General features: G+C 40.7%; 1 protein-coding gene and 1 long non-coding RNA gene across 6 annotated transcripts in view; both read left to right on the top strand.

Moving 5' to 3' along the window:
• The first annotated feature begins 694 nt into the window (after nt 1-694).
• The window catches only part of hspa12a (heat shock protein 12A), a 158,966-nt gene continuing 144,040 nt past the window's right edge, over nt 695-15,620 (top strand). For 3 of the 5 annotated variants that reach the window (XM_030441043.1, XM_030441044.1, XM_030441040.1), the window contains exon 1: nt 696-1,145. In XM_030441043.1, coding sequence (XP_030296903.1) covers nt 1,106-1,145 — 40 coding nt within the window. In that variant the 5' untranslated portion in view covers nt 696-1,105. Of the gene's footprint in view, nt 1,146-15,620 lie in introns of all 5 variants that reach the window. The other 2 variants (XM_030441041.1, XM_030441042.1) reach the window with 2 other exon arrangements.
• Nucleotides 12,096-12,922, top strand: LOC115596194 (uncharacterized). Its single transcript, XR_003986856.1, has 2 exons — nt 12,096-12,568; nt 12,699-12,922. It is a non-coding gene; the product is annotated as an uncharacterized LOC115596194 (long non-coding RNA).

Raw genomic sequence — 15,620 nt, 5'->3', positions numbered from 1 at the left:
TTTGTCTGATATTAAAATTTGTTGTGACAAGTGTGACAAAAAAGCAAAAACAAAATAAATCTGTAAGGGGGCAAATACTTTTTCACAGCACTGTATATAATATTTGTAAATCTGCACTGATTTCTTTATTATATTTTTATATAACTGGGCTCTGCAGTGATTGGCTCTGGTGCGCACGTGTCTACAGGTGGCTACGGTTAGCAATGCTAGCGGAATTCGTAAAGCATTTCTGAAATAATTTATTAACAGTATCATTGTAGTCCAAACAAATGTGACGTTGCACACACTTGAACCACGCAGCAGCCACGTGGAAACTCTCAGGTCAGTCTGATCCTGATCCGCAGAGATATTTGAGGCAAACACAGACAGACAGACAGACAGAGATTCCTTGCTTTTACAGAGAGATAAAGAAAACTGACACAATCGTTTCTGTGACTGTGCAACGGCAACTGTCTAAGATGTCTTGGCACCACACACACCACACAGCGCCTGCTCAGTGATAACAGTGATATAGGCCTACAAAGAAATCCAGCATAAAATGAAATCATTTTTTACTGTCCTTGTTTTATTTTTCAGTTGAACTTTCTTCAGTGTCATACAGTATATCCTTTTTGTTTCAACTTTTTTCAAATACTAATGTTTCTTGCTGATTCAGGTTTTGTTAAGGTCTGATACCAAACTGTACAGTCACTGTTCTCGCCCCATAAAGCAGAGAACAGCATCCCTGCCGGCTGTCCTCAGCAGAGCTGCAGCACACTCGACAGCAGCGGCATTCCTGACCAGGACATCAGTGAATGCGATTGGGAGGGGCGGACGGAGCAGCAGCAGCAGTCTGGGGTCTACATCCTCTCTGCAGAGACTCACTGCTCCCCCACCTCTAACACCTCCTACCCTAAATCTTCTCCATGTGTTTATAACGGCTTTCTCAAGGAAGCGGAAGCGGCAAAGCGAAGCGAAGTTGAGGGGGACACCGCGTTAGCAGCTTGCTGGCTGTTGTTGTTGGTATTTCTTCTTCCTTGCCCCGGTATTCCCAGTAACCAGGAAAATTGCTTGGTGTAGCTGTATCGGAGAGAAGGCTCGGGAGGAGGTGAAACTGCGGGACAGGATGACTGAGAAAGACACGGCGACAGAGAACATAATAACAGGTAGGCCATTTAAGATCATTGGCAGGCTCTACACTGATTCAGTTCTTCACACTGCTCATCTCAGAGAGCAATTAATGCGCGCGCACTACGCAGTGTGATTCTGCAGGACGCGTTCATGTGCACTCGATTGAGATCTGCCATGTTCTCGGTCATTATGGGCGGAAACACAACGTGTTGGTGTGTGTCCAGTCTAAAAAGTCTTTGTAACACATGCGCTGCAGTGCAGGGAGGCTGGTAGAGCTGTGAGGCACTGCCCTGGCCTTTCAAGGGCAGCAGGACCTCGCCTACTGGCCGGACCACAGCAGCACTTCCCAGACGAACATGACGATATTAATATTAATCTTTCTGGCTTGTGTTTTCCGTCTGCGAGGCTGGGCACAGTGTGTTGGGTTTTTCTCCTTGACAAAAAAAACACACGGCCCAGTTCGGTCCTCCTTAACGGTGCAGAGTTTGGTCACATGGTCCGTCCCACCGGAGTTGTGAGCCAATGCAGCAAAAAGTCTGCACTATGTTTTCAGGTAGCGCAGTGTTCATCACCCGCCCTCACGGCCCTCACTGGGCTGCGTTCCAGACCAGTGTCCCTGTCACAGCAGTCAGCCGCCTGCTGAAGGTCCACGATATGATTGTCTGCTCGATAAAAATACGTTTACCCCTACTCTCTTCTGACATAGGACGCCTACATACCGTTGGCTGCTATATGTGTAGTCAGACGAACTCCATTGGAATTGTTCTTCTTTTATAATTTCTCGCTGGTCACGAAGCACCAACGAACAGTATTTAGGGATAATTGTACAAGATCTCTTCCAAGTTCTCAATTCGGCACACACTCAATTGACGAAATATTATTAATTTTAACATGATTTAAATTTTAGTGTTCTCCATCCTGATAAACCACTGAGGTCGAGAAAGAGCTGTGTGAGCAACAATGCAGGGGTGTCAAACTTACATTTACATAACATCAGGCTATGTAAATGTAAGACACAGAGCAGAGCACAGAGCCCTGTATGGGTCACGGTGAGTCTTCTAGGACTACTGTTGCATTATGTTTTCTGTTCTTTTGCAGCCCTTTTTTCCTTTTGTTCTTTCTCAGTAATAAACTAAAAATCTAGTAAATCAATTGTATAGCTATAAGTAACAAGTATCAAACACATGCTGTATTTGTGATGTCCATTCTTCACAAAAACACCACATACCAGTTTACTTCTGCATCCAGCAGGGCCGTCGGTACACTAGCTCCCTGACGCTGTCTTTTGTCAAGCTAACATCAGCAAAAGCCTGCTTGTCATCAGGGAACACCTGTGCACGTATCTTTAGGATATACTGCTTCAAAAATGCATGTTCTGATAATCACCATGATAATCGGAAAGATTCTTCTGCTGCAAATAAGATGGCTTTCACTGCTGCAATGTTTATTGCTGTAACCTCTGTGGACATATTCACTTGAGAAAACGTGTAAGGTGAGCATACTTGCCTCAGCTCCATTGGCATATTGACACAGTATCTAGTCTTTACGGACATCTAGCAGCTAGATGACACAGTATGTAATTGTTTTCTGCACATTTTATTCTTTGCAAGCTCTTGCAGGTCACTTGAAATGAGATGCCCTTCCTCAAATACTGGGATTAACAGTTCAGGGGTAGAAAGGACTGAAACTACCAAAATCAAAGATAAATAAAGAAATAAATAATTGGCTCAATAAATAAATTGACCCAAAAATAATATTTAAATTAAATATGTGTTAATTTATAAAATGTGATATAAACCTATATCTTCCTTTTTAAATGTGTTATTCTATTTATTAACCTTTGTATGATTATCTTTTTACATCATACAAAAAACAAGTTTAAAACAAAAAATGTTATCATTCAAACCTTGATCTATTTTATAGAAAAAAAAGTGGTCCTATTGGCTGACTCCACTCAGACTTGGAATTCTGGGGCAGTGTAGGCATTTACACTTCAAGCACAGGAGCTTGGACCACTGGGAGGAGGAGGTTTTCAGGCCTGAGGCATGGTGACTCAGCAAAGACAGTCAGCTAATAGGGCTGCTATATAGCCCCATTCACACTGCCCCTTCAGTGTGGGAAACACATGCCAAATGTTTTGCTGTGGCTCTGATCCGACTTCAGAGGTACTATCAGGAGAGGCGAGACAATGTGAATGTGAAAAGCTGGAGGCCAGATCAGTGTGTTGTAGGGCTGCACAATATTGAAAAAAACTGACATTGCGGTTTTTTTTTAACCATGCGATATACCGTATTGACCCAAATATAAGACGACCCTGATTATACGACAACCCCTCTTTTCAAGACTAATCTTACAAAAAAAAGACTTTCAGCTGGATGATAGCTCTGGTAATGAGCATGCCTTCGTTTCGTTTCTCAATAACAAACTTTAACTCACAGAGTGTTTGTGATGAAGATAAATCACCGCGACCGTCAGCCCTCCCGACCGAGACTTAAAAGAATAGTGACGTCTCTACAATAAGCTGGCGCCCTCTGCCAATGCAGTCGTGTAGCGACCCCTGACAACTATCAGCATGTGTCAATGGTTAGACCCCGGTTACAAGACGACCCCACTTTTTCATATTATTTTCATAGAAAAAAAACTTGTCCTATATTCGTGTCAATACGGTATATTGCGATATGAAAAAATGCTACACTGCTGCTATCTTGTGGACAATTAACCTGCACTGATCTTACCTGTTTTTGTCTACTGAGCTGTGTGGTACCTACGTAAGTGGTCAAACAAATTAGTTGTGTTACCTCTCGTTGGGGCAACAGATGCAAGGTACTGTCGACAAAACACGTGTTTGGTCAATATCATCCTTCTTGTAGCCGAAATAATTCCAAATAACTGACATTGCTTTTCTTTTTGGCACTTTTTGGCGATTTTCTCTTGTTGTTGCTCATTTTTCAATGTTGTTACCAGCGACTCACTTCATGTGCAGGGGCGTGGTCTGCTTCGGCACACTGATTAAGAACTAATGTGATTGGTGGATCGCTGCGCATGCAGAGTCTGCATGCACAGTGTGTGTTAGGTACCCTTGAAATTAGATGAGATCATTTGCCTCCTACATGTGACTATTGCGCACACAGACATTGTGATGACGATGCTCAAACTATATACTGTGCAGTTCTAGTGTGTTGGTCTGATGGTGTCCACAGTCTGATAACTAAACCGATCCTTCATTCATCAAATAAAAGAGAAATGATCCACAAAGCAACGTTACAGGACCAAACAACTGTAATGTGGTAACTCGTTGCATCTTTGGCAACAAGAAAAGAAAATCTGCAGTTATATATGGAAAGGTGTCTGTCATCCTGTCTTTCCTCCTGTCTGTCCTACCAACTCTTCATCACATTTCTGATGGATAAACAGCGTCTGTCCCCGGCTGCAGAACCAGGCGGCCCCTGCCGTTGAATTGCGGTGATTGTACGACGTGATCCAGAGCAAAAAATCACCACTATTGTGTTGTTGTAGTTACTCGGAGTCAGACAGCATACAGTTTACTGATGGTAATTATGAAATGATGTAATTCAGAGCGAAACACATCACTTTGTCACTTTCCAGGAAGTTGGAAAAATGAAAAATTCCCTGTTGAAGCTTTAAAGTGCCAGTTCTTAAAGATTTCTGGAAGTGGCAATTGCAGGTGTATTGTTGGACCTCTCTGCCTCCTGGTTGTCTGTCTCCCAGACTGACCACATGTACCAAATAAAAGTTAAAAGGGATGATGTCTTCTGAGACAGATGTTATAACACTATTTACTGAATGAAAAATGGTTGCTATAAAAGTAACAGTGCATACTATGGTTAGGCGATTTCTGCCGAATTGGCATATTATGGTGCCTACAATGAAACACTGTGTTGGAGGATGACATCGTTGGTTATAAATTTAAGGGAAGTGTGTCTCCTCAGTGTTGCCCTGACGCAGCAGTTGCCTATTAGCTCACCACTGTAGTCTCCACTGTCTCCTACCGGTGCTCTGAGATGAATCTCACCCTGCAGCGGAAATTATGTACGGTTGCAACCGATATACAAACATGCTGCGACAACATAAAAAATTGCATTGAGGTTTGCCTCACCTCTGTATAGCTATCTGTTCTTAGCCCATTGTATTTGCCTCTGCCAAGGAGGTTATGTTTTCACCTGTGTCCGTTTTGTTTGTTTGTTTCTTTCTTGGTTGATTGGTTGGTTGTAGGCTTGGTGCTGTTCCCAGTATTACGCTGTTGTCTTGCATGCACAGATTATATTTGTTTCCCACAGCCCCCACTAGAGCTGCACGATATATCGTTTGAGCATCGCCATCGTGATGTACGTGTGCGCAATAGTCACATCGCAGAGCCTGAGATGTAGGACGCAAATCCAATTTCAAGGGTACCTGACACACACTGTGCATGCAGACTCTGCATGCACAGTGTGCATGCAGAGTCTGCATGCAGACTCTGCATGCAGACTCTGCATGCACAGCGATCCACCAATCACATTAGTTCTTAATCAGTGTGCCAAAGCAGACCACGCACCTGCACATGGAGTGAGTCGCTGACAACACTGAAAAATGAGCAACGAACAAGACAAAATCGTGAAAACGAAGACTTGGTGCCAAAAAGAAAAGCAATGCAAGTTATCTGGAATTATTTCGGCTACAAGAAGGATAATATTGACAAATCACTTCTTCTGTGTTGACAGTTTCTTGCATCTGTTGCCACAACCAGAGGTAACGCAACTAATATGTTTGACCATTTACGTCGGTACCACACAGCAGAGTCCTGCACAGGTCTTATTTTGAAAACCCGCCCCTACACGGCATACTTAAAACTGCATCCGACCCGTTTTCCTACAGTAGCACAAATGACATTCCGCACCCGAGCCGACCCGCTATAAATTGTTACCGACGCCCGACCTGTACCCGAAAGAAAATTAGACAGACTTAATTTTTAAAAATGAAAGTAAGCCAGCATGGGGAATTGAAGTTCTGGGAGGGTGCAAGCATGCATGAATCAGTTCATATGAAATACAAATACTTATCATTGTGAAATGCAGCATAACATAAAGTGCTATTCAGGTCATCTGATGAAAATTCCTGTATTTTTTCACATCGCAATATGTATTGCAGGGCTAAAAAAAATCGCAATGTCACTTTTTTCAAATATCGTGCAGCCCTATCCCCCACTGTCGTTTAGCCTTTTTAAATAACAATTAGTTGGATGACAGCCGCTACTGTTACTGCTACCATTACTGCTGCAGGTGTCTACTCCTGCAGTAGCGGGGTCAGCAGCAGAGTTGCAGCACAGAGCAACAGGAGTCACAATTGACTTAAGGAGAGCTGATGGATAAGATGAGGGGGAGTATTTGCTGTGAAAGTGATGGCAACAAAGAGGCTGTGAACAAATAATTGCCCAGCAAAAATATAAACGAGAATAAAGAAAATAGATTATACAGTGGTTTGTAAATTGTCTATAGGTAAAGTATCATCTGAAACATGTACAGTTTATCTCAAAATAAGAAGACAAGCCATTTTTAAACATGTGAAATGATGTCAAGGATCGTATGCTTAAAGGAGAACTTCGGTCGATTTAAACATGCAGCTTCATTGCTCAAGCTACCCTTGACTTGCCAGTACTGAAGACGCGAACACATTTGGTCCAGCCATTACAGAGCTCCGTGAACGGAGATTTAGCATTGACCGCTAACAGCATGGGGTCAGAACTTTACACTGTGTTTTAAGCATCTTAACTTGCTCCACATCTCACACCAAAAGTTATGCAACATCAGCAGACACCTTAGCACACAGCACTGTAGCGTGTATGACTCAAAATGAATAAAAAAGTAGTTAAAACAGTGTGTTTGTGCAAGGAGCTACATACCTGTCTGTTGACATCTGTGTGTTCCGGTAGCTAGACCAAACTAGTAAATTACATGTAGAGGAAACCCTGTTATTAGAGAGACACTCTTTATAATAATTAGATTTAGTGTTGGGGGTCTAGGTTTTGGAGCTATTTCTTAGTTGCCTGTATGTTTCCTTATCAGCATTTTCTCTTGTCTGATGAAATATAGCCCAAGCCACATCCCTCTGCCTAAAGAAACTTATAAGTTCCGCACTTATCCAGGGTAAGTGTCTACCCTTGACCTTTGAGATTTTCCATGGAGCATGTCTGTCTACTACTGAATGAGTCTGAATGAACTCTGCATCTAAAAAATCCCAGGCATCTTGAACATTGGGTATTAATTGGAACCTATCCCAGTTAATTGAGATTAAATCATTAATAAATATATCTACATTCAATATCTTATGTTGTCTTATTCTTGTAAATTTTGGTGGCAATTTCGGAATATTGATCTTCCATACACAGTAAATAACTGAATGATCACTAAAGCAGTCTGACAAAACACCAGCTTTGATATATCTATCACGGTGAGTGACAAGTATCCAGTCAAGTAAAGACTGACATGTTGGGGTGATTCGAGTGGGTTCCTTAACTAGTTATGTTAGGTTAAGTTTTTCAAAAATATTTATATCTTCAACAGAAGACGCATCTAACCAACTTTTGTTGAAATCACCCAAGATTATCATTTCATTTTTACATGAGATAGAGTCAATGGTGGAAATCAAACAGTTAGAGGATTCAACAGGGACAGAGGAAGGTCTATACATGTTTCCGATAGTTATATATTTATTCTGATGAAAAATTATTTCAACGAAAAGGCATTCAACATGTATTGGTTTAACTTTGGGTGTAATTAGCTCAGAAACCAAGTTTGTTGAAACATATGTAGCCACGCAGCCGCCCCTGGAGCCTCTAACAGCTCGGTAAAGTACATAATTTAAAAGTTTGATTTCATTGTCAGAGACTTTGCTACTAAGCCATGTTTCAGACAGTATTAGGATTATATTGGGTTACCCAAGCACGAAGTAAATACATTTTTGGCAAAAGACTTCTAATATTCAAATTAATAATTTTTAAACCTTTTTTATTATTAATTTAGAAAATAAAAGTTCATAGAGTTATCAACATTATTAAGGGATAAATTAGAAGCTAGGCAAATCGAAAAATTGTATAAGATTGTAAGAGGTTGTAATATTATAGCAACAAAACAGACACATGAAAAACATAGACACAAAAGAAACAAAACCACAAAAACCACAATATCTGGCCCACTTGCCCCAGCCATCAAAAAACCAAGGCATCTCCGTGAGAAGGCCAAATTCAGTCAATATAAGCAGAAACCATAATGGACACAAAGGTCTGTCTGCATTGTAGATAGAATCAGTGACATAGCTCAACAAAATACAAATATTTGACAAAAAAAAAAAAAAAATCTATATAAAAATCTATATTTAAATATGTATATAGCCCACACATCCCTTCTTCTTTTTACAACAACAACTGAGAACAGCTGGAAATCCAGCAATACCTATGGTTTTACAGAAAACCCGAAAGTAAACAGACAAATCAATTTACGGCAGATAACCAAAAGACATTCCAGCGGATATAAACTAGTCAGCCAATAAAATTAATAAATAAAGAAAAAGAAAAAAAAAGCAGTGTATCAGGCTGTGTCAACATAGCCTCAGCAGAGGTAACGTTACATCCTATATAGATACTTTAATGTCCCAGCTTATAAACTTCATGTAACTGTATTAATTGTTCTTATGAAGGAGAATTTGTGGGAGACATGAAGGCAGTTTCAGCGGCTTTGTGACAGGTGAACAGTTGGGATTTTCCATCAACAATGACATTTAGTGTGCACGGATACTGGAGCAAGTATTTTTAAATCAAGTTCACAGAGTCTCCGTTTAACTGCATCAAAAGAACGACGCTTCTTTATGAGTTCCGCGCTGAAGTCAGGATATATGTAGATGCGAGTACCTTTATACACCAGCTCCTTTTTCTCTCTGGCAAGACGGAGGATTCTCACCTTGTCCTGGAATTTGAGAAGTTTAATCAGGATAGGCCTTGGACCCGCTCTATGCTTGTGAAGGAATGTGGGAGTACGGTGAGCCCTCTCAATAACCGGAGCAGTGGTGAGGTTTTCTCACCTAAAGTACTGTGGGATTAACTGGGACATGAAGCCAAGAATGTCGCGGCCCTCAGTGAATTCGGGAATCTTAACAAAGTGAAGATTGGAAGATCTGCTTGGTTCTCCAGATCCTGAATCTTGTCCATCAGGTAGGCATTATCTTTAGTTAGTTCTTTGTTCTGAGTCATGAGATCTTGTAGATTGTCCTCGTTTGCCCCGATCTGTTGCTCTAGTGTAGAGACATGCTCTCCAAGAGTATCCAGTGACATCTGAATGTTGCTCAGTTTTGTTTGGATAGGATCAACCTTTGAATCAAGATGAGTGAGCATATCTGTCTTGATCTGTTGTATGCCATCCCATGAAATTTGTAGTGAGATCTGATTTTGTTGATCCAGGGCCATTGTTCAGACGATAAGTATTATTAGGGCTGCTCGATTATGGCAAAAATCATAATCACAATTATTTTGATTGATATTGTAATCACGATTATTAAAGGCGATTATTCATTGATTTGAGAACAAGCACTTATTGAACTTTAAACTCTGGTATTTCTTTCAACACAATAAGTTTGACCTAAAAAACAAGAAAAATGCAAATAAATAAGAGAAAAATATATCAATAAAATGAATTAGTTAATATGTAAAAAAAAAAAAACCAAAACACTATCCCGGTGAGGCTCGACCATAGGTCCGTTGTGGTGGCAAAATATAATGCTGTTGACACTTCTCTAGCAACTTTTCCGCGACATTCGTCATAAAGGGCAGGCAGCGCAATTCTGCTGATATGGTGACATGATGGTAACACATACCGCTAGTCCAATGTGTTCAGTCAATCAGTTTATTGAACCCCGGGTCGCTAATGGTGTTGATAGGGCACATGTCTTTGGCGATCCTGTATGTGACGGCTTCCGTTATTTCTTTATGCCTGTGGGAGCTGGGTGGATATGCGGTTGCATTGTAAAGTGTGTCCTTTGAGGACTGTGTGGCGGTGGCAGGATTCCAGGAGCTTTTAATTTTTTTGTTTTTTTGTTCCTTCACTACTTGGTCTTGTATTACTCTGTGGACTTTAAATTGTCAAACAAATTGGTCGTGTTCCCTTGAGGTGCAGACACGGTCGCGCGACATATCTTGTGTTTCAACACCACAGAATTGCTTTACCTTTCTTCCCGACCAAAGGCTGCATTTCAGCTATCTTCTACCGTTTTCTTCTACACGTTTTTTCAAAACACGCTCCGGCGTGGCTGAAAGCAAAAATCTTCAGGCAGGTGCACAGGTGGAGATGAAAGGGTTCCAGTGTTTCCCCTAGGATGGAGTTGTTGCAGTGAAGGTGAGTGTTCGCCCGCGTGCAAAAGCAAAGTGCAAAGTGCATCCTGCCAGGAGGTTTCTATGTGTCTGTCGCCACCAGAGGGGCTCTTTAGGCTTAAGTACATAACAGTACATTTGTGCACAGTAATGAGCAGGGGAAATGTCTATCTAGCTTACATATGAGGTGTCTCAAGCTTTAGGAAAATGCACTCTTATTGAACACAATAAAAGTGTAATCTTTAAAACAATTATTGACAATAATTTCACACATAATATATTAACAACCAACCATATACAGTAAAATCACATAACACAAATACTAGAACAATCCAAAATGTCTGTGCCTCTGTGAAGTAATCTATTAGTAACAGCTTTTGCGCGTCACAGTGGCCCTCGCGCATAGTAATGCTGCGTTCGAGACAGAAGGAATTTTCTGTCTTCCTACTAGAAAAGTACACTTGAATGCCACTCAAAGTCCTTACTTGTGAACAAGGCACAAATCCATCTACCCCGAATGATAATCCTGAATCCATGATCAGTGTTGCTTGCTTCATGGTTGACATCTACCCGGTGCTTGTTAAAATCGTTGTGCTGACATTATCAAGTAAACTCAAAGTTTCTCGTTGCACCTTCTCTAAACCTGCCGCTAACGTTACCTCCGTTGTGGTGTATGCTGAGAGACAGCGCAGCGCTGCACGGAATAGTGGAGTTTAGCGCAGCACATCACTTGCATCAACCAGTAACGGTATATCTGGATGAATGTAGCGAAGGAGACCGCTTGCAAAGTTTCTTTGACAGAGACAGTGATAATTGCCAAGCGTAATATGACAATAGAACCATGGATACTGGCAGCCGAAATTGTTATATTTAAGTTGATTATTCTAACAGCTGTAGGAAATAGCGTAACAGGCTTCATAGTCTGTATAGGGGGCACTGTGGTTCGGAATTTATTTTCATAAATCGTTTTAAACAGGTGTGTGTTTGAACTGGATATGAAGCGTCCATAGGGCAAAATGATATAACGTTAGTTTCTAAAGAGACAAGACTGAGCCCACTCTCCACCTCTCCTCGTTAAAACAAACAAACTAAAAAATCAGCAGCGGCGGTCATATTTCATCAGTGGCGGTCCGCCACTGCTAGATGCATATAGGGGAAACACTGGGTTCGCTGCATTTACCACACAAGACACGGTGTATGGCAGAATTATCGTTTCATTACGATTATCTTGTTTTCATGATCGAGGGAAGCCCAAAGCGAAATTTAAATTCAATTAATCGCCCAGCCCTAAGTATTATCCAGTCCTTGTGGCCAGTAAATAGAAAATACAGTAGACTTTAAGCCTTACGACAAGTCATGTGTAAATAAATCACACTCTTAGTATGATTTGTAGAGTAAGCAAGCAGACAAGCCTCTGTTGTGCTCACTCACGCTGCAGTGTCTTATTCAAACCTAATGCTAAAAGGGAACTTGATAATGTTTATGAGGGAGCAGGTTACCTTTCTGAGTTGGAGGTGTGCAGTCTGTCACCTGCAGCTCTTCAACTTACAGCTCCTTCTTGTTAATTTCTCCAACAGACACTCTAAAACTTCCTGATATATTTAAAATTGATGTGCCTTTAACAAATGCATTAAATGGCCATTGTTTTGATGTGTAGAGATATTGTTGATGAACGCTAGTGGTCAGTGCTTAACTCACTGAACACATTGGCCCTCATTTATCAATCTTGCGTGAAAACGGGCGCAGATCTTAGCGCAGAATTGGTCGTACGACAGGACACACGTGTGATTTATGAAACATTCGTATCTGACCAATCTCAGCGTACGAATGATGGGGTCTTGATAAATGCGGCGGCTGAATTCGATCGTCATTAACATGTTACGCCCTTAAATATTCCTGGTTCGGAGGCCTCGCCCACTGAGGTCAAACATGGAGAGAAGAAACACTGGCAAGAAAATTAACTTTTCCGAGATGGAGATCGGCATCCTGGAGGAGTGCATCAAAACGCTGTATGGAAGAGAATAACGGAGGCAGTCAACAGCGTTGCCAGAGGAACGGACTCCGGCTGAGGTGACGCAGACGCAGTCGCGTCAGAGCAGAATGGTAACTAACAACCCCCTTTTGCTTGCATTGTAAAATCTATCAAACTCTGACTGTTCACATTTCTTACAAATAATTAGGCTTACACATGTTACATGGGTATACATTTTTATTGTATTTTTAAATGTTTCAGAGCCAGACACCAGCATCATGTCGGCGAGGTCTCCTCCCCAGAGCGCGTGCCCTCTGGCCCCAGTGCTGCGCCCAGACCAAACATCATCACAGCAGAGGTCCTGGACAGACACACAGAAATATGCAGTTTATTGGCCTCAGTTGTCGGCGCACATGAGGCAATAAATAACACATTAAAAGAAATTAATGAAACTCTAAAAAAGCCTTAATAAAGTGTTAAAATGACTAAATGTTGTCCATTTTCTGTGTTTATTATGCCTTTAGCCAATTCCACCAATACTTCACATTACTGATTAAATACTGCAGAGCATTTGCAAGAGTTGAAGGTATACTTTACGTTTTAAAGGTGATGAATGAGGTCCTGTCTCCTCTGTATAGTCTCCAGTGGAGGTTGTGCTGGCCACGGTTCCATGGGCATTGGCTCATCTGGCTGCGCCGACACATCAAAGGCTCCGTTCACTAATACAATGTTGTGCAAAACTTGACAGACCAAAATAATATCACAGACTTTCTCCGGGTATACAGCAGCGTTCCCCCTGCTGGTCCGGGACAGAGCCACCTGCCCTTCAGCAGCCCGAACAGCTCCACTGTGACCCGTGTGCGTGTGTGCGCACTGTGTCTGCGTTCCTGCTCTGTAGCAGGTTTGCCAGTGGGGTTATTAGGTATTCCATTAATTAGTTGTCACGTTAGGTTATTTAGCCATATATATGTATATGTATATATGTGTGTGTATATATATATATATATAATATATCATATTTTGTATTACAAAAAAGTGGTAGCCTTTCAGTAAAAACGTGGGCTTTTAAAACAAATGTTTTTGTTTTATTCGTTTTAAGAACCCGTTTTGATCTGATCTAAATATGTGACTGCTTATGCTTGATGACAGCTGAGGTTTGTTATTTTCAGACTCAGCCAGATTTTGCTGTGCTGCACCGCAAATCCACAGAATTTGCGTACACGATCTGAGACCTGACGTGAGATTTGATTGTAGCTCCCGCTCACGTCCAAATTGATAAATGACGAAGTTTGTGTGGAAATGGTCGTACGCACGTTTTTCTGCCGTACGTTCGTTTGATAAATGAGGGCCATTGCATTTAGAAAATGAATACAGCACTATCCTATGGAAGTTAAATCATGTCATTAATCAAGAGCATAGATTTTCAGTTTGAAAGCATGATTTCATTCCTTTTCAGTGACACAGCTCCTTCGCGTGCTCAGATTTTTTCTCCTCATGCTCACATTTTGTGCTTGCATTTAAATTTCTTCTGCTTTCTTTCAAAATGTCTGCTTAAAGTAAAAAATCACATGCCTGTGTTCACATTTGTCCTTCTTGCAAACAAAAATGTCGCTCGCATTCAAATGTGCCCTCTGCGCGCTCAGATCTAAGTGCACGCGCTCAGAACACACACCTGCTCACAGGTCAAGTTCTGCTCTCGGATCTCTCCTCTGCTCACAGATTTTTCTTGTGTATCAACACTGTCAACCAATAGAAGGCCGGCTACTGTTGACCAATCAGATTATCCCCGCTTCTTTGCGGATGCGTTCGCTGTACTTCAAGGAGCGTCGCATACGGACGGGCACTGTTTCTACCGGGTTTATCTACTTCCGTCCTCCAGGCTGTTAAATGTGGTGGTTCCCTTTATTTTATGACGACTATTGGAATAAAATATCAGTTAATCAATACACGAGCGCCCGTGCTTTTCATTACAATAGCTACATACATCAACATAAAGTAGAACAATAGCGGCTCTACTTTCGCCATATTAGCCACATATATATATATATATATATATATATACACATATACATACATATACATATATATATATACATATATATATACATATACATACATATACATATATATACATATATATATATATATACACATATACATACATATACATATATATATATATATATATATATATATATATATATATATATATATATATATTTATATATATTTATATATATATATATATATATATATATATATATATACATATAATGTATATATATGTATGTATATATATGTATGTATATGTATATATGTATATATATGTATGTATATGTATGTATATATATGTATGTATATGTATGTATGTATATGTATATATATATGTATGTATATGTATATATATGTATGTATATGTATATATATATATATATATATATATATATATATTGTTGTGGGCAGGGGCCGCCTCAAGGACCGCTGCACTTCAGAGTGTTCATCTGTTGTAAGCTATCTGCAGCTCTGCCCGGACCCAATTTAACAATTTTTTCTATCACTGATACCAAAAATGAAGTCTCCAGTAGTTGTAAGACCTTGTGGTTTCTTGTGGTCATAGTAACATAACACAGAGATGTTCAGTAGCTGTTGTACTGCAGCCTGATGGAGCCTACACACTTAATGGCTGAGTAGAATTAAACAAGACTAGGGCGCTGTTTAGCTCAGTAGGTAGAGCAGGCGTCCCATGTACAGAGGTTTTGTCCTCGCTGCGGCGGCCCCGGATTCGAGTCCCGGCCTGGGTGCCCTTTGCTGCGTGTCACTCCCCCTCTCTCTCATCCTGTTTCCTGTCCTATTTTTAACTGTTCTATGAATAAAGCCGATAAAAGGCCAAAAAAACTAAGAATTAAACAAGACTACAGCTAGCAAAACATACCCACTAGACTGAATTACCAGTGTTGTGCAAGTTTACGTGTTGTCAGAGCTAGAAAGATCAGTTCACACAGATTAAATGAACTAGTTCCATTTTTTTAATTCTTCTGTTTTCTTATTGAGCTACTCTGATCTCTTCATGACTAATAAGATTTTGACAATTTAAATTATGGAAAGCTGCATGTAACAGACTTACTTTTTGTTGTCCAGGAGGGCTCCAGCGTGATCATATCCCTTTGAGCAGCATTGTAATCT

The sequence above is a fragment of the Sparus aurata genome, chromosome 15 (genome assembly GCF_900880675.1).
Source record: "Sparus aurata chromosome 15, fSpaAur1.1, whole genome shotgun sequence".
Lineage (NCBI taxonomy): Eukaryota > Metazoa > Chordata > Actinopteri > Spariformes > Sparidae > Sparus > Sparus aurata.
Note: the sequence above shows the minus strand (reverse complement) of the source record. Positions and strands in the feature narration are given on the sequence as shown.